Genomic DNA, 15,085 nt, shown 5'->3' with positions numbered 1-15,085 from the left:
GCCCTGGTCTGAAGCACTAGCATCCCATATGTCCTAGCTCCTCCTCTTCTGATCCAGCTCTCTGCTACGGCCTGGGATAGCAGTGGAAGATGGCCCAAGTCCTTGGGCCCCTGCACCATGTGGGAGACCAGGAGGAAGCTCCTGGCTCCTGACTTCGGATCGGCACAGCTCCGGCCATTGCAGCTATCTGGAGAGTGAACCAGCGGATGGAAGACCTCTTTGCCTCTACCTCTGTCTATAATTTGGACTTTCAAACAAGTAAATTAAATCTTAAAAAAAAAAAAAACAAATGAAGATTTAAACATCAAGTTGTCAATAGTTACAAGTTTCTAAAGAGATAATAACTATTTCCATCTGTACTTGCAATTTGTTTGTCATTAAGACAAGCAAAACAACTAACTTTTCCAAGTGTCTTCGAGTTTATGCATCAGTTTTCTTTCGGGAGACAAAAGACCAGGCTTTCATCCAGACCCCCTATTTCATATTGACGTTACTGCATTCTGAAGTAGCAACTGGGGGAAAAGCAATGCGTTGATCCTCCTTCAATTTTAATTTTCTTTACTTGTGTTTGTTGCTAAACCTGAAAAATCCTGCTCCAAAACTCTCCATACTCTCTGGATCCAAAAGTACATTAGAACAAATGTAACACTTTCATCATATCCAAGACCTCCTATTCTACCACTCTACTCCTCAGCCAGAATGTCTGGACTATGCAGTGCATCTTGGCACAAATGCTGCCTCTCCAGACCCTTATCTCTGCCCTCCTCTTCCCCTTTCCACTTCTATGAGATGAAATCACCTATGAAAGCTCAGCACGAGAGCTGCTTCCTTCTGAAGACATCTCAGCTTCCCTAATTTTCTGATCAAGCTTTCCTCTCCTCTGATTTCTCTATATTCCTCATTGTAATACTCCCATGTGTACATTTCTTACCCCCAACCTGATGTTAAGTTCTGTACTCCTGCAGTGTTGACTAAAAAAGGAATGAGTAAATGTCTGAAAACGACAGCCCTTTCCCAGTCTTGAGTCAGTCATTTCCTTTCACCAGCATGAATTCAAGTCTATAGGTCCTTGTTGCCTACCTACCATGGGCTCTGTCGTATTGGAGATATCAAGGGGGCCAAAAATGATAGTCACAAGCCCCTGCATCATTAGGAAAATCATCCAACAGAGGATGCCTTCCAGATTGGCAGCTCCTGGGTGAGTCCCTCTGATTCCAGGATCTTCCTTCAGTTTCCAAGCCTAGGAGCCCCATTTGTGTTCTCATGGAAGACACTGGAAAAGAGAAAACAAAGTCCATAGGCTTTGAGGGCAGAATGCTCTAGGCTTGACTCTTGACCAGACAAGGTGCAGCCTGTTGTAAGCAGGAAGGATGTGCACTTTCTGGGGGTGATGAGAGATTTGAGTAGGAGTCCAGTTTAGGTTGCTGGTCCCCCCAGAAGTGAGGTAATGGGCAATGCCCAAAGCTGGAGTACCAAGGATGACTTCCGGAGCTTCCCTATCCCCCTCACTTTATTTTTGGATAACTTCCTCTGCTAGTTCCTCCATCTGAGGAGTACCAGCAAATACAGCTGCAGGATAAGTCTGCTACCACCACTATCTAGCTCACATGTCTAACACCAGGGCAGCCTCCACCAAGGGGCAAGAGTGAATGCCAAGAGGCTCTGGCTGCACACACAAGGCCGAGCTAAAGCCCCTCTACATCTACCCTGCTGCAGCACTGAGACTCACACCCCACACACAGCACCCTGTCTGTGCCTGTCATCAGCCCTCTGAGATGCTAGTGAGATTCTGCCCTGGGGTCCTTCCCTTATTCAACACAAACATGCTAAAATACTATGCTCCCTTTTTGCTTCATTTTGGCATTACCCAAACTGCGTCTTGCAGAAATGCTTCAGATTTTCTAGTCTGCGGATCCTGCCCTTCCCCAGTTTCCAGCAGAAATCTAGATTGCTCCGGTGGGCACTGTTACTGGAATTTGGAAATGAGTGCTGAGTCAGTGAGTGAGATGGGATGCCCACTGGGACAAGGATTCTGTTACTGCTCTTGGACACTCTGATTCCTCTTTTTGCCAAAGGCCAATGCCTTTCCTTGCATTTCCTGACTCCATTCCCTGCTGCCTCCCCAGTGTGTACCAATACTCTGGACTCCAGCCAGTCCAAGATGAACCTATCCTTAGCCACATAGGAGGACCAAGGAAGCCTCTGTACTGAGGATGGGTCAAGGCCTCTGACAGGTCTTATTACTTAAAATCACGTTGCTTCTCTCAAAGGGATCTAGGCAGTCCCTCCTAGGATGACTTGGCCAACATCCTCTCTCTCCTTCCTCCAACCTATATGGATGTGCTTGTTCATGGTCAACCTCCTTGCTAGACCTGAAATTCTTTTCCCAAGATTCTCCAGGGCCTCACTAGCATATCTGTGCTGTGAGTAGATCATTCTTCTCCCATAAGAAACAAGGCAACATGGATAGAGCATTTTTTCAAAAGTATTTATCACTGAACTGGTTATTTATTGATGAAAGTTCCAAAAAACACAGGAAATAACCCAAAAAAGGAAAAATTATCACCTACAATTATGGTATTTTCCTTTGCAAGATTTTTTCTATTTGTATAAAATCTGGTAGCCTGTTTCTTGCTTAATAATATCATATCATAATATTATAAATGCATTCTTTGTGCTTTTGTTCCATGAGTAGCTACTACATTTCAGAGGCTGTACCAGGCCCTGTAAATGTTCAAACTTGACCTTGGAATGCAAAAAAATACAACCTTCGAGTTTCTCTATAGGAATGAGCTTTTAGCATGCAAGGGTAGCCACAAAAAGCACCATGCCAGAGACACTTATTTTATTCAATAAAAGAAATTCCAGGATTTGATAGAATTTCCAGAAAAAGCCAAAAATACATCCATTCCAGTTAGGTTTTCAATGGGGCCATTTGCTTAGCAGTCATTCTGGTAAAGACATCCTATTTTATGAAGATTATAGTTAGTTCTCTCATCCCTGCTGTCAGTGTATTCAAATGGATGCTGAGTGCAGTGTTGGAGAGCAGCCTGGAGGGACCTAGGGGATGGTATCATCACACTGACCCCTTAGTCTACTGATCACAAGCAAGCTGAGTTCCAGGGTAGTGGTGGGGGACACTTTGGGGATTGTGGATGCAACTGTGCACCAAGAGTCACAGTACTATTCCAATATCTTAAGAAACAAATAAGAAGGGAAAAGTTCATGGAACATGTGTGCTATCTTTTAATTCCATTTTTGCATGAACTTTATGAGGCTCCTTCATACGTGTACCAGGGAATCCTGGCAACTAAACCTGTGTGGAGAGCACCTTCTTCTCTCAGGTCTTTCATGTGCACTCTCAGAGTTCAACTGGCTGGCTGCCTTTGACATAAGAGCCACAGTTTGCCACCCTTTGAGCTTGAGCCTGAGCAGTGCGATTGGGGCAGATGCCAGGGAGAGGGTTGCAGAGCCTCCCCAGGGAAGATAAGCTTCGACTGGCTGGCTCTGCTGTCCTCCTTTCTGAGGTGGCTGACTCCCGCCCAGGCTCACACTAGGTACTCACACCTCTCTGCACTTGCACGCTCACTCCACTGGGCTAGTGTTGTCAGAGCACCATGCAGTTTACCAGGTGAAAAACAAACAAGAGTTAAATGAGGACTTGGGTAACAAATATCCATCAACAGCAATGATCAGCATCTCCCAAGAGGCCTTCTGTTGCTGACTGTCCATCTCAGACGTCCCATCCCTGCACCCATTTCTACTGCTTAAATGCCAGGATGACGTGCTTAGTTACCTGGAGTGAGAACTGCAGGATCTCCCCAAACACCAGCTTCTGCTCATGTGCGTGAAGGTTCCATAGCGGTGAAATAAGCCCATCAGTTATTTTGAGCAGAAGGTTGGTTACTGGGGCAGGTCCTGGGCTCAGAGATTTATATGGATGGTGTCCTATACTCCTTATAGCACCCTTAGGAAGTGGGCAGCTATAATTCCCATGTCAAAGACAGTAAAAATGGGACTTTATTATATGGTAAAGAATTACATGGATATTGATGGGCTCAGAGTATAATTTGCTCACATTTGTAACCAGTAAGCAGCGGAGCTGGGGTTTGAATCCATTTGTGACCTTTATTAAGGCCATCCAGGGAGCAGGCCAAGGAAGACTACAGTAAGGCCAAGATACGTGCACTATGTTTGGGGACACAGAAGCTCTGGGAAACAATACTGACAGCAAGCCCTACCCTCCCCACTCTTCCCCAGCGTTACTTCTCTCCCAAGCTCACACAAATACACAAATACAGTGGTCCTTGGAATTTCATAACAATCATAATAATAATAACTATTTGTATCTCCAACAAATGTATGCTTGGGAGATGCACTTGGACACACTTGGTTGGAAGAGGAAAGGAGAGGTTGAACCAAAAGGGGAAGAGATAAATGAGGGGTGAAGTACCAGATTATCTGATAGTAATGGGACCTTCTCCAGTGCTGCAACACAAGGCAGACACGCTGGCGACAGCCTCCTGATGATGTGGCTGTTAGATGCAAGGACAAGTTAGCAGAGAGACCAGCATAGCACAGTGGTCAGGCAGCAGAGGCTCAGACTGTGTGTCTGCCAGACACTAGTATGTGACCTTGGACCCATTTCTTAGCTTTTCTGCATCTTAATTTCCTGATCTATATCCCTCAGGACTATTGTGAAGATTAAATAGATAATGTTTGCAAAGTACTTAACACAGCAGTTGGCACAAAGTAAAATCCTGAAGAAAAGTAATTGTTAGCATCAGATTGCTTTCTTGTGAATGATTGTATCCCAAATTTATGGAATAATTTGTTTATTGCAAACTTACAGATTTCAAACACTCTACCTTTAGAGAAGACATACAAAGAAAGAGAAGATGAGACATTGGTTATAATGTTGTCTAATTTGCTTTCATAGGAGTCCTGGAAATTTACACTAGAGAAGGCAAGACACATTGTCAAGAAATCTCCAATTATGGTAAGCAATCAGTGCATGGGATGCCAGCCTTTTCCTTGGCATTCACTTGGCCCTGCTCTCACAGCCCCAAGGCCAGGGGCTGCTCCAAATACAGCAGATCATGGATGGCTGCACTGGGACTGAGGCAAGCAGAGAGTCTCCTTTCCACTCTACTCTCTACAGGAGCTTCTCAACCTCAACACTACTGACCTTTTGGGTTGGGTAACTCTGTTGTGGGGCTGTCCTGTGCTTAGGAGGGCATTTAGTAGTATCCCTGTCCTCTACTCACCAGATACCGACAGAATCATTTATACTTCCCCAGCTGTGATGACCGATAAGTGACACTGAGAAATGTCCCCTGCAGAGCAAGATCCCTCTCCCCACAGCCATCATTGACAACTGCTCCTCTCCCATAGACCTCGTTGAAGGAAACTGACATCCTCCTGCTCTAACAGTGTAACCCGACATGGTGCTCAAATCTGCTGCAAGGTCTATGAGAAAGGGACAATAAAAGTGTCTTTCTATGTGAGGACTAATAGACTTGATGTAAAGCACCAGGTGTGATGTCTACACCTTACCAAGGACTCAATAAATGCTGGCGTCAGCACCATCATTGTTCGTGTCCCCTTGCTGGTCCCCTGCGTAATAGTGCTTTTATTCAACAGACAGAATGTTTAATTCAAATTCGTGATCATGGAGTTAAGTGTTTAAGTTAGACCCTTGTTGCAAACCCACCCCAACTGAAAAGGAAGGAGAAGAGTAAACCTTTAAAGAACAATGTCATCCTCAATACTGGAGGTTCTTGCAGTAAGGAAGCACTCATCGGTGACAAACGGGTGCAGTTCTGACTTTGGCTTCTGCCTGCTGCCCTACCTCATCATTTACCAGGATGCAATAGTTTTAAGGTGGTATTGATTTTGCAACACAGAAATAAAGAGGAAAATTCCTCATGGCAAGGTTTACCAGATTTAGCAAATAAAGCTACATGACCCCCAGTTAAGTTTGAATTTTAGATGAACAATGAATAATTTTTAATGGAAATATTTCCAGGACAATATTTTAACCAGCAAGCCTACCAGTGGAGGGCACATGGGTTTTGATGAACAAGGCTGATACATGTTAAATGGTAATGTGCAGGCATTTCTACACAATTGATTAATCAATCACCATGTCTGCAAAGCAAATCGTTATTTAATTCAGTGAATAATTAAAGGCCCACAGTAGCCGGGTCAGCTAATCTGCTTAAACCATTGAAAAAGAAATTGAAACACCACAAGAAACCCTTGACCATCACCTTCAGAACTCTGAGTGGAAATGGAGAATAACACAATTCATCTTTTAGTCTTCTCAACATGTGCCCATCAACTTATTCTCAGAGCCTTGTTTACCTCACTAGCACAAATTGCTCTGGCATTAACTCCAAGGCTAATTAGGATTTTACAATTTTTCCTCGCTGACTCCAGAATTATAAACATAATTCACAAAGAAGGATTCCAATAAGTATTTGCAAGAAGCCAAAAAAAAAAAAAAAAAAAAACTCTACTGAACAATTAAACAATAAAAAAAAAATCCTCCTTAGAAAATTCCCCCAATTTATTTACTCTCTGGATTAAAACTGTCAAGGAAAAAAGTAATCAAAAATGCAAATAATTGTCTCTGAAAACTTCTCAGAAAATATTGCCTGACATTAATTCCACTGTGGTGGCAGATAAAACGACAGACCTAGCCAAGATATAGGAGATGGCAACACAAAGTAGGTTGCATATCATTTCAGCGCAGCCCAGCAGACTGTGAGACCCTAGACTGAAAAGTTACGCACGCTGAAGAGAAGGAAATGATCCAGAAAAGGTCTGACTCTTTATTTACTGAAAACTTATGGCTCTCAGTGAAAGGCTCCTTGGGGGCACTTTTCATGGTTTTGGCAGAGCATTGAGTATCTAAGGGTTTAGAGCACCCAAATTATAGACTCATCTTATTTAGTTCTTACCTTCATACAGTACACTATTCTTGGTATGAACTTTATATAACAGATGAGAGGACTGCAGCTCAGGAGGGTTAAGTACTTCACTCACTTAATATAGCTAGTACATAAGAGACCCACCATTTGAATCCAGAGCTAGCTATTTCCAAGTTCAATACCCTTTCTACTACACCAGTATCTATCCACCAGGCTTCCTTCATGCTAAACTTCAGGAGCACCATTCATTTCACAATATATGGAGACATTTGAAATTGTACAGTGAACAACCTGCACAGTTCCAGATGACCAGCATGATCATAAACCTACCAGCTCAATAGAAAATTCTGGGAAGCCTTTAATATTTGCTAAGCTTTGGGTGTCATCCTAGACTAATTAAATTGGGTAATACAATTCACAGCAGGGTGGGAAAGCAGTTCACCATGCAGAAATTCCTTTGCAGCTTAGCTGCATACAGAAGAGGGTTACTCTCCCTCTTTGACCCTCCCTTTACCCCATCTGCCCCTTTTTTCTTTATGCAAATCTTTTTTTAACTTTTATTTAATGAATATAAATTTCCAAAGTACAGCTTATGGATTACAATGGCTTCCCCCCCCATAACTTCCCTCCCACCCGCAACCCTCCCCTTTCCCGCTCCCTCTCCCCTTCCATTCACATCAAGATTCATTTTCAATTCTCTTTATATACAGAAGATCAGTTTAGCATATATTAAGTAAATATTTCAACAGTTTTCTTTATGCAAATCTTGTTAGTTGCTCTGCATTCACTTAGCATCCTATGGGGTGGGGAAATTCAGTGGGCAAATACAAAATGGTTAAACACATTACAAAGTGAAGACACTGGATGACCCTGGACCCAGAGACAGCCCAGACGCAAGACTTTGGTTTCAGATGAGTTCAGATACATCCAGATGCAAAGTTGCCAATCCATTGCTGAATTAATACAGTCCACATTGTGTCTCTGTCCAGTAACAGTCAAACTAAAAGGAAGGGACAAACAAGCAAGCGAGGACTTCTGCATTGTTGCTCACTCGGCTCTATCTCTGTCCTCTTTGCAAGTGTATTGTAAGAGAATGGTCTTCCCTGTATGTACTCTGTGATGAAAGACCAGATCATCAAAGGTTCTGTCTAAACAGAGGGAATTCCAGGGATCCTTGGGCAAAGGACGTCATCTGCCACCTAATTGCCAACCTCAGTTTCTGCACAAAAAAAATGTCAAAGACAGCTGCAGCTTCCGGGCTGAATTTTGAGAGCAAACAATTGTGCAATTATCAATTTTGTTCTACTATACCTCTTGTGTACAAAGTATAAAGCTGTTCATATAAATTTTTGATGCACTGGTTATTCAGTGTTAGAATCTAAGTTGTCACTAGGATAATTAGACCAAAGCCTCCAGAATAAAATAATAATGAATATATGTATCTCAAACATTTGAATGCATTCTGGATCACAGAATGTGTCTATGTGCCCAAAACTGCCACCAATGTTTTACATCATTTTATGCTGGGGTCTACTTTTTAGTATATCTGTGATCCTGTTCTCAATCAGACACTAAGTCTCTAGATTAAACAACTTTTTTTTTTACCACTACTCTCCTCCAATCCCATTTTACACTGGTGATTCTCAACCATTGGCAATTCTGCCCATGACCCCCACCCCTGGGGACATATGGCAATATCTGGAGATGGACTTAAGTTGTTGGCATCTAGTGGGAAGAAGCCACCAATGCTGCACACAAAACAGTCCCCACAACAGACTGAATTCCTACCAGCCACAAATGGTGAGAATACTGAGGAGAGAAACCCTGGGAGCAGGCCTCCGGGTCTCTTATCTTCAATGGCTTCTCTGTGGCATTGCACCTCCCCCGGGTCATCCTCCCATCCCAGAGACACTTTTCAGAAATATAAGTGTGATTCCTCCGCCTGGCCCCGTCCTCAGGGTGGTGTACACCCATCCTTTCTCCCATGGTTCATGGCCTTCTGTGTTTCCTGATGCTCCAGGCAGTCTGAAGTGTGTGTGTTTCCCTAAGATGCCAAATCTTCCCACATCACCACAGTACAAGCTGGGCTGTTCCCGCTGCTGCAAGCAAGGCTTCTCTGGTTTTAGTGTGCGCTCTGGGCACCTTGTGAAAATGCAGATTCTGATTCAGGAGGTCTTGTGGAGGAGGAGCTTGAGACTGTACTTCCAAACCCTCCCAGGTAGGGGCCAGCATTGTGGCAAAGTGGGTCAAGCCACTGCCTGTGATGCCAGAATCCCATATGGGCACTGGTTCATGTTCTGCCTGCTCCACTTCCAATCCAGCTCCCTGCTAATAGTCTAGGAAAAGCAGCAGAAGATAGTCCAAGTGTTTAGGCCCCTGCAATCCATGTGGGAGACCCAGATGAAGCTCCTGGCTCCTGACTTTGGCCTGGCCCTGGCCATTGCAGCCATCTGGGGAATAAGCCAGTGGATGGAAGATTCTCTCTCTCCCACTCTCCTCTCTCTCTCTCTCTCTCTCTCTCTCTCTCTCTGTGTGTGTGTGTGTGTGTGTGTATCTTCCTTTCTCTCTGTAACTCTTACTTTCCAGTAAATAATCTTTAAAAAAAAATCTCCCAGAGAGTCCTAGTCTGTGACTATAGCTGGAATGGTTAGGATCAGGGACAGTGGTTCACACCCCTTAGTGGGCATCAGAATGACCCAGAAGACTGCAAAGGAAAGTTGCTAAGATTTACTCCAGATTTTCTTATTCAGTAGATCTAGGAAGGATGGCAAGAATTTGCATCTCTAACAAAGCTGTGATCTGAATTTTCACTAATAACAAAGGCTCAAGGCATCTGTCCTCTGCTTCCCATTCATCTGCTTCCTGCCTGACTTCCAGGTCACCTGCATCCTCTGCTGGGTTCTAGAGAGCTTTGTTAATGCCTCTGCCACTGCCAAGCCCCAGAGGGTGGCCAAGTGCTGGCATGTCCACCCATACCCACCACTCACCAGTGAGCTGAGCACAAGGACACCATCCTTGACTCCATGTCTCCCATATACATGGGGGCACTAATCAGGATTGTGCCTCTACTCCTAGAAAGCCTAGCAGGCATCCTGAAGACCCTTCAACACCTCTTTTATATTCCTGATTCTCTCTTACTGGTGCCCATAACACACCTCACAGCCATTTGAAGGACTCTGAGCTAGACCAACGTTGACTCTTTGTTGAAAAATGCCAGCTCCTAACCTTTCCTGCCCTGCTCTCTTCTCATACTTTCAACTGAGCAAAGCATCATAGAAACTACTGTCTTTCTGAAACCATGGCTCAGTAAGAAGTCATAGCTTTTGATTTATCACACATCCAGACATTTATGGAAGCCACTGTCTAAAGTCCTCCTGCTAGGGAAGCGTGGGGAGCTTTCCCTGTACTCTTCTCTGTCCCCCTGGGATGGGACCTTCTTTCTTTCCGGGCCCTGGATCCTGTCTCCCTTACTCTTCATTTCACTCCATGGTAGGATGGAATCATTTTGTTGGAAAATGCTCTTTATTTTCAAATCCTCTCCAAAGCACTTGGGTAGGAGTGTCAGGACAAAACCAAAAAAGGCAGGCTAAGCTCTTTGGGGAAAAGATAGAGACCAAGGTTTGCCATGAGTATGGCGATGACTGCTTGAATAAGGAAAAAGGAACCCTTCTGGTCTGGGAACCAGCATACATCAAGGCACAGCTGCTTATGAATGAATAGGAACTGTGGGGACAGGAACAAGAAGTGTATTTAGGTAAATAAAATAGAACCAGATTCTCGAATAAGGAAGGTACAGAATCCAGACCATGCAAGGATGCTTAGAAGTGGGGAACCATTCCTTGAATCAAATTAACTCTTGATTTATTATCTTTTTTTTCTTTCTCTCCAGAAATATACTAGAAGTGGTGCTGGTATTTGTTCACTCCCATTCTTGGCCAAGATCTGTCAGAAAATTAAATTGTATGTATACTGTTTCTATATTATTTCTCTTCTGGAGCATGTGATAACATCTTTGTTTTGTCCCTGTTTCTGATGACTAAAAGGATTGGCTCAACACATGAATTGTACAGAAGCTAGAAGACAAATTAGCTCTGAGCAAAATCATTTTGGAAATATATTGAGTTGACCAGTAACTTGGAAAGTCACGGCTTGATTTGTACCCTGGGCTAGAATGCAGCCTGCCGATGAGACTCTACACATCTCTGCATTCATCGCCCCATACTCAGGGACAGCCCTTCCTTACCATGGAAGATACAGACTAGCTCAGCTCCTCATCTCAGGCATCTTTAGTCCAAGGAACTCATGAGGCTAGAAAAGGACTGTTGCCAGAAAAATGTGGCTCAGATATATATGAGCAGGATTTCAAATAGAGAGACACTGTCCAGAATTCTCAAGCCCCACCTCAATTTTAAATCTTATACTCCAGCTTCACTGTGAGTCTGGGATTATGTTAGATATCATTGTCATCACTGTCCAAAAGGATGAGAGTTGGGACAATGTTTTTTTTTTTTTTTCCTTTGAAAATTGATAGAGGGCTAGTGCTGTGGTGCAGTGGGTTAAAGACCCAGCCTGCAGTTTCAGCATCCCATATGGGTGCCAGTTCAAGTCCTGGCTGCTCCACTTCTAATCCAGCTCTCTGCTATGGCCTGGGAATGCAGTGGAAGATGGTTCAAGTCCTTGGGCCCCTGAACCCATGTGGGAGTCCCAGAAGAAGCTCCAAGCTCCTGGCTTCAGATCAACTCAGCTCTGGCCGTTGCTGCCCATTTGAAGAGTGAACCAGCAGATGGAAGGCCTCTCTCTCTCTCTCTCTCTCGCTCTCGCTCTCGCTCTCGCTCTACCTCTCTCTCTGTAACTCTGTCTTTCAAATAAATAAAATAAAACTTGAAAAAAAGAGCACTGGCTCCAGAACCAGACTCTAGTATTATTAGTATATTGTTAGTATATTGTTTAGTATTATTAGTATATTATTTTCATTTTATTTGAAAGGCAGATAAACAGAGAGAAATAAATGTAAACAGAGAGAGATCTTTTATCCACTGGTTCACTCTAAATGCCTGCAACAGCCATGGCTGGGCCAGGCCAATGCCAGGAGCCTGGAACTCAATCCAGTTCTCCAATGTGGGTGGCAAGGACTCAAGTACTTAGCCATCATTTGCTGCCTCCCAGCATGAAGCCAGATTGGAAGCAGAGGAGCCTGGACTTGAACCAGGCACTCTGATATAGGATGCAGGCATCCCAAAATGTGTCTTAACTATTGCTCCAAATGCCCATCCCTGCTCAGCTCCTTCTAACATGATGGCTGCTGCTGTTGCTAATACCAGATACTATATGGGCACTGCTCCAGGTTTTTGGTGCTGAACTCTCAGTATGTTTCCTCACTTACTTTTCACAAATCTGTGAATTAAGGATGATGATGATGATGATGATGATGATGATGATTCTCACTTCACAGAGAAGGAAACAGATCCTTAAAGGAGTAACTTCTCCCAGGCCACCAAGGACCCATGATACATCCCCAGGTGTACTTGACCCCATAAATATATGTTTTGGAATATACATATTTTGGACTTCTTTGTAAAGCTTCTCTTGAGTCAACTTTGGGAGCTTAAGCTTCTTAACATCTCTAAGCCTCGGCTTCTTAAAACCTAAAATTAGAGTATAATCAAGTTCTGGCTATACTTCTGAATTATCAGGGATTTTAAAATCCAGATTCCTTTGCCCCAGACCTCTTAGTAGCCCTGAAGTTCTCCAGGCAGTTCTTAGGAAATTGGACCCCATACCTGAACTCCTGGTTGTCTATGTCCTCCCAAGCCCCACCCCACCAGCTCTCACCTTCTAGCTCAAGCATCAGACTATGAATGCTACATGGACAAGTGATGTTTTGATGACTCAGAACTGTGTTCCTTAGCTATGAGACATCCACTTAGACCCCTAGCCACTAGCCTGTTTCTTTTATTCTTGTTTTGCCATAGAAACTTGTATAAACCTCACCTATCCCAGTCCAGCCTACCTCTCACTGACCAGGGTTAGATCTCACCGGAGAATTCCAGAGTTGGGAGTCTGGCTGCACATCTGCACTGAGAGCCTAGATTACTCTCTTATGGCTACTATTAGAAAATACCACAACTGAGTGACCTAGAAGAACAGAACTTATTGTCTCCCAGCTCTGGAGGTGAGAAGTTTGAAATCCAGGTATGAGCAGGGCCAGGTTCTGAGACACTAGGCAGGATCCTTCCTGCCTGTTCCAGCTTCCACAGGTGGCTAGCACTCCTTGGCGTGCAGCTGCATCACTCTGGTCTCTGTCTCCATCATCACATGGCCATCCTCTCTGTGTCTCTGTCTTTTCTTCTTAGGACAGAAGTGACTGGATTAGAGCCTATCCTAATAACCTCATCCTTACTCGATTACATCTGCAAAGCCTCTGTTTCCAAGTAAGGTCATATCCACAGGGAGCAGCGGTCAAGAGTTTGATGTATCTTTGTAATGAACACAAGCTGACCCTTAACAGAGGTCCTTTTCTTAGGTTCTATCACCCTTCATGAATGAACTTGAAGGTTAAACCCACTGGCCATCCCCCGCCTATCATGCCAGTTTCTGGGAAGAAGGGGAGGCTATGTTTGACTCACACTGAGAGCTTCTTGGAGATCCAAGAATTACAAACTTTCCCTGGATCTTCTGCTGGCAGAGCCCTGGCCAACCAGCTGAGCAAAGCGCTGGCCTGGATCCCAGAAGCAGCAGCATCACCCCTTTTCATGAATTGGGGGAGACGTGGAGAGCATGAGGTGGAGAGGAAAGAGCAGACATGAAAGAAGATGATGGGAGGCTGAGGTGCAGCCAACCCTCCAGGCTCCCCACCACCAAGCCTGGCTCATGCCGAACTGAGATCCCCACCCCCTCCTTGCCAAATACATCATTGCATTTTGTGTCCGATGTGTGCCAGCAGGGCCCAGCAGGGCCAGTATGACTCTCCAATTGAGCCACAGTGGAAAAAATTGAATTTAAGAGCATCTGTGACCAGGGATTTTCTTGGCCTAATTTAAAAAGGGAATAATTCATTTACAACAACAAAAAAAATCAGAATTATGTTTTTCTTCTTTCTAAAACTCATTATGCTTCAAGTATAATTTGTACCAGATGATAGTTTGCTCAGTGCTTTATGACTTTCAAATCACACTTAAATGCAACCTCATTTATTCTTCAAAACAACCTGTGGTCCAGTAATAGCAATGATAGCTCTAAGTCGTCTGATACTATCTCTGCCCTAAAGCCTATTGTAAATGCAGCCCTACTGGGCAGGCACCAGTATTCTCTCCTTTCCAAAGGGAGGAAACCATTTGCCCAAGGTCCCAGAGTTGTAATGGATAAATCTGACCTCTGAACCCAGCATTCTGGTTCCCAGTGACTGCTGGGTTCCTCCTCCTACTCTTTAGATGAGCAGGTAGGTTTGCACCTGCCTGACCCAGCAGCACAGAGGCAGTAGGATCAGAAACAAGACCTGCATATCTTCTGTTGTGCAGTCCTCTGGTCAAATCACTCCAGGAGGAATCCTGGTCCTGTTTAGTGCCTCTCCCTGTTCCTATCCTCTTGGTGTAATGCCTTCGAAATGTCCTGGAGGTGTCCCCACCTATGGGAAGTGTTCCAGCTCCTCCCTACCTTCATTTGCTTATACAGTCCACCTCTCTGCTCCTGGCCCCACCTCACGATCACTACCACCCTGTGCTTAGGTGCCCCTCCCCCACTGCTCTCCTATACTGCCCAGAAGCTCCTGGGACACCATGTCTTAGTGAATTTGTTCTCCCTGGCCCCTCCCCCAGAGTTGGGCATTAGTAAGAACCTCATGAAGAAATGAAGGGATAAAGGAAGAAAAGGCAATACTTATTTAAAATTTGTATTTGACAGATAGAGTTAGACAGTGAGAGAGAGAGAGAGAGAGAGAGAGAGAGAGAGAGAAAGGCCTTCATTCCATTGGTTCACCCCCAAAATGGCCACCATGGCCGGAACTATACAGATCCAAAGCAAGGAGCCAGGTGCTTCTTCCTGGTCTCCCACTTGGGTGCAGGGGCCCAAGCACTTGGGCCATCCTCCGCTGCCTTCCTGGGGCCACAGCAGAGAGCTGGACTGGAAGAGGAGCAACAAGGACTAGAATCCGG

At 44.4% G+C, this 15,085-nt stretch overlaps 1 protein-coding gene and 1 long non-coding RNA gene across 4 annotated transcripts in view; one reads left to right on the top strand and one right to left on the bottom strand.

Moving 5' to 3' along the window:
• Positions 1–15,085, top strand: part of AOAH (acyloxyacyl hydrolase) — a 190,973-nt gene that overhangs the window by 77,274 nt on the left and 98,614 nt on the right. For all 3 annotated transcript variants that reach the window (XM_070058395.1, XM_051852733.2, NM_001082025.1), the window contains 2 exon segments: positions 4,940–4,999; positions 10,825–10,895. In XM_070058395.1, the coding sequence (XP_069914496.1) occupies positions 4,940–4,999; positions 10,825–10,895 (131 nt within the window).
• Positions 1–15,085, bottom strand: part of LOC127492612 (uncharacterized) — a 106,924-nt gene that overhangs the window by 13,288 nt on the left and 78,551 nt on the right. The window lies entirely within an intron of this gene.

Source organism: Oryctolagus cuniculus, chromosome 16 (genome assembly GCF_964237555.1).
Source record: "Oryctolagus cuniculus chromosome 16, mOryCun1.1, whole genome shotgun sequence".
Lineage (NCBI taxonomy): Eukaryota > Metazoa > Chordata > Mammalia > Lagomorpha > Leporidae > Oryctolagus > Oryctolagus cuniculus.
Note: the sequence above shows the minus strand (reverse complement) of the source record. Positions and strands in the feature narration are given on the sequence as shown.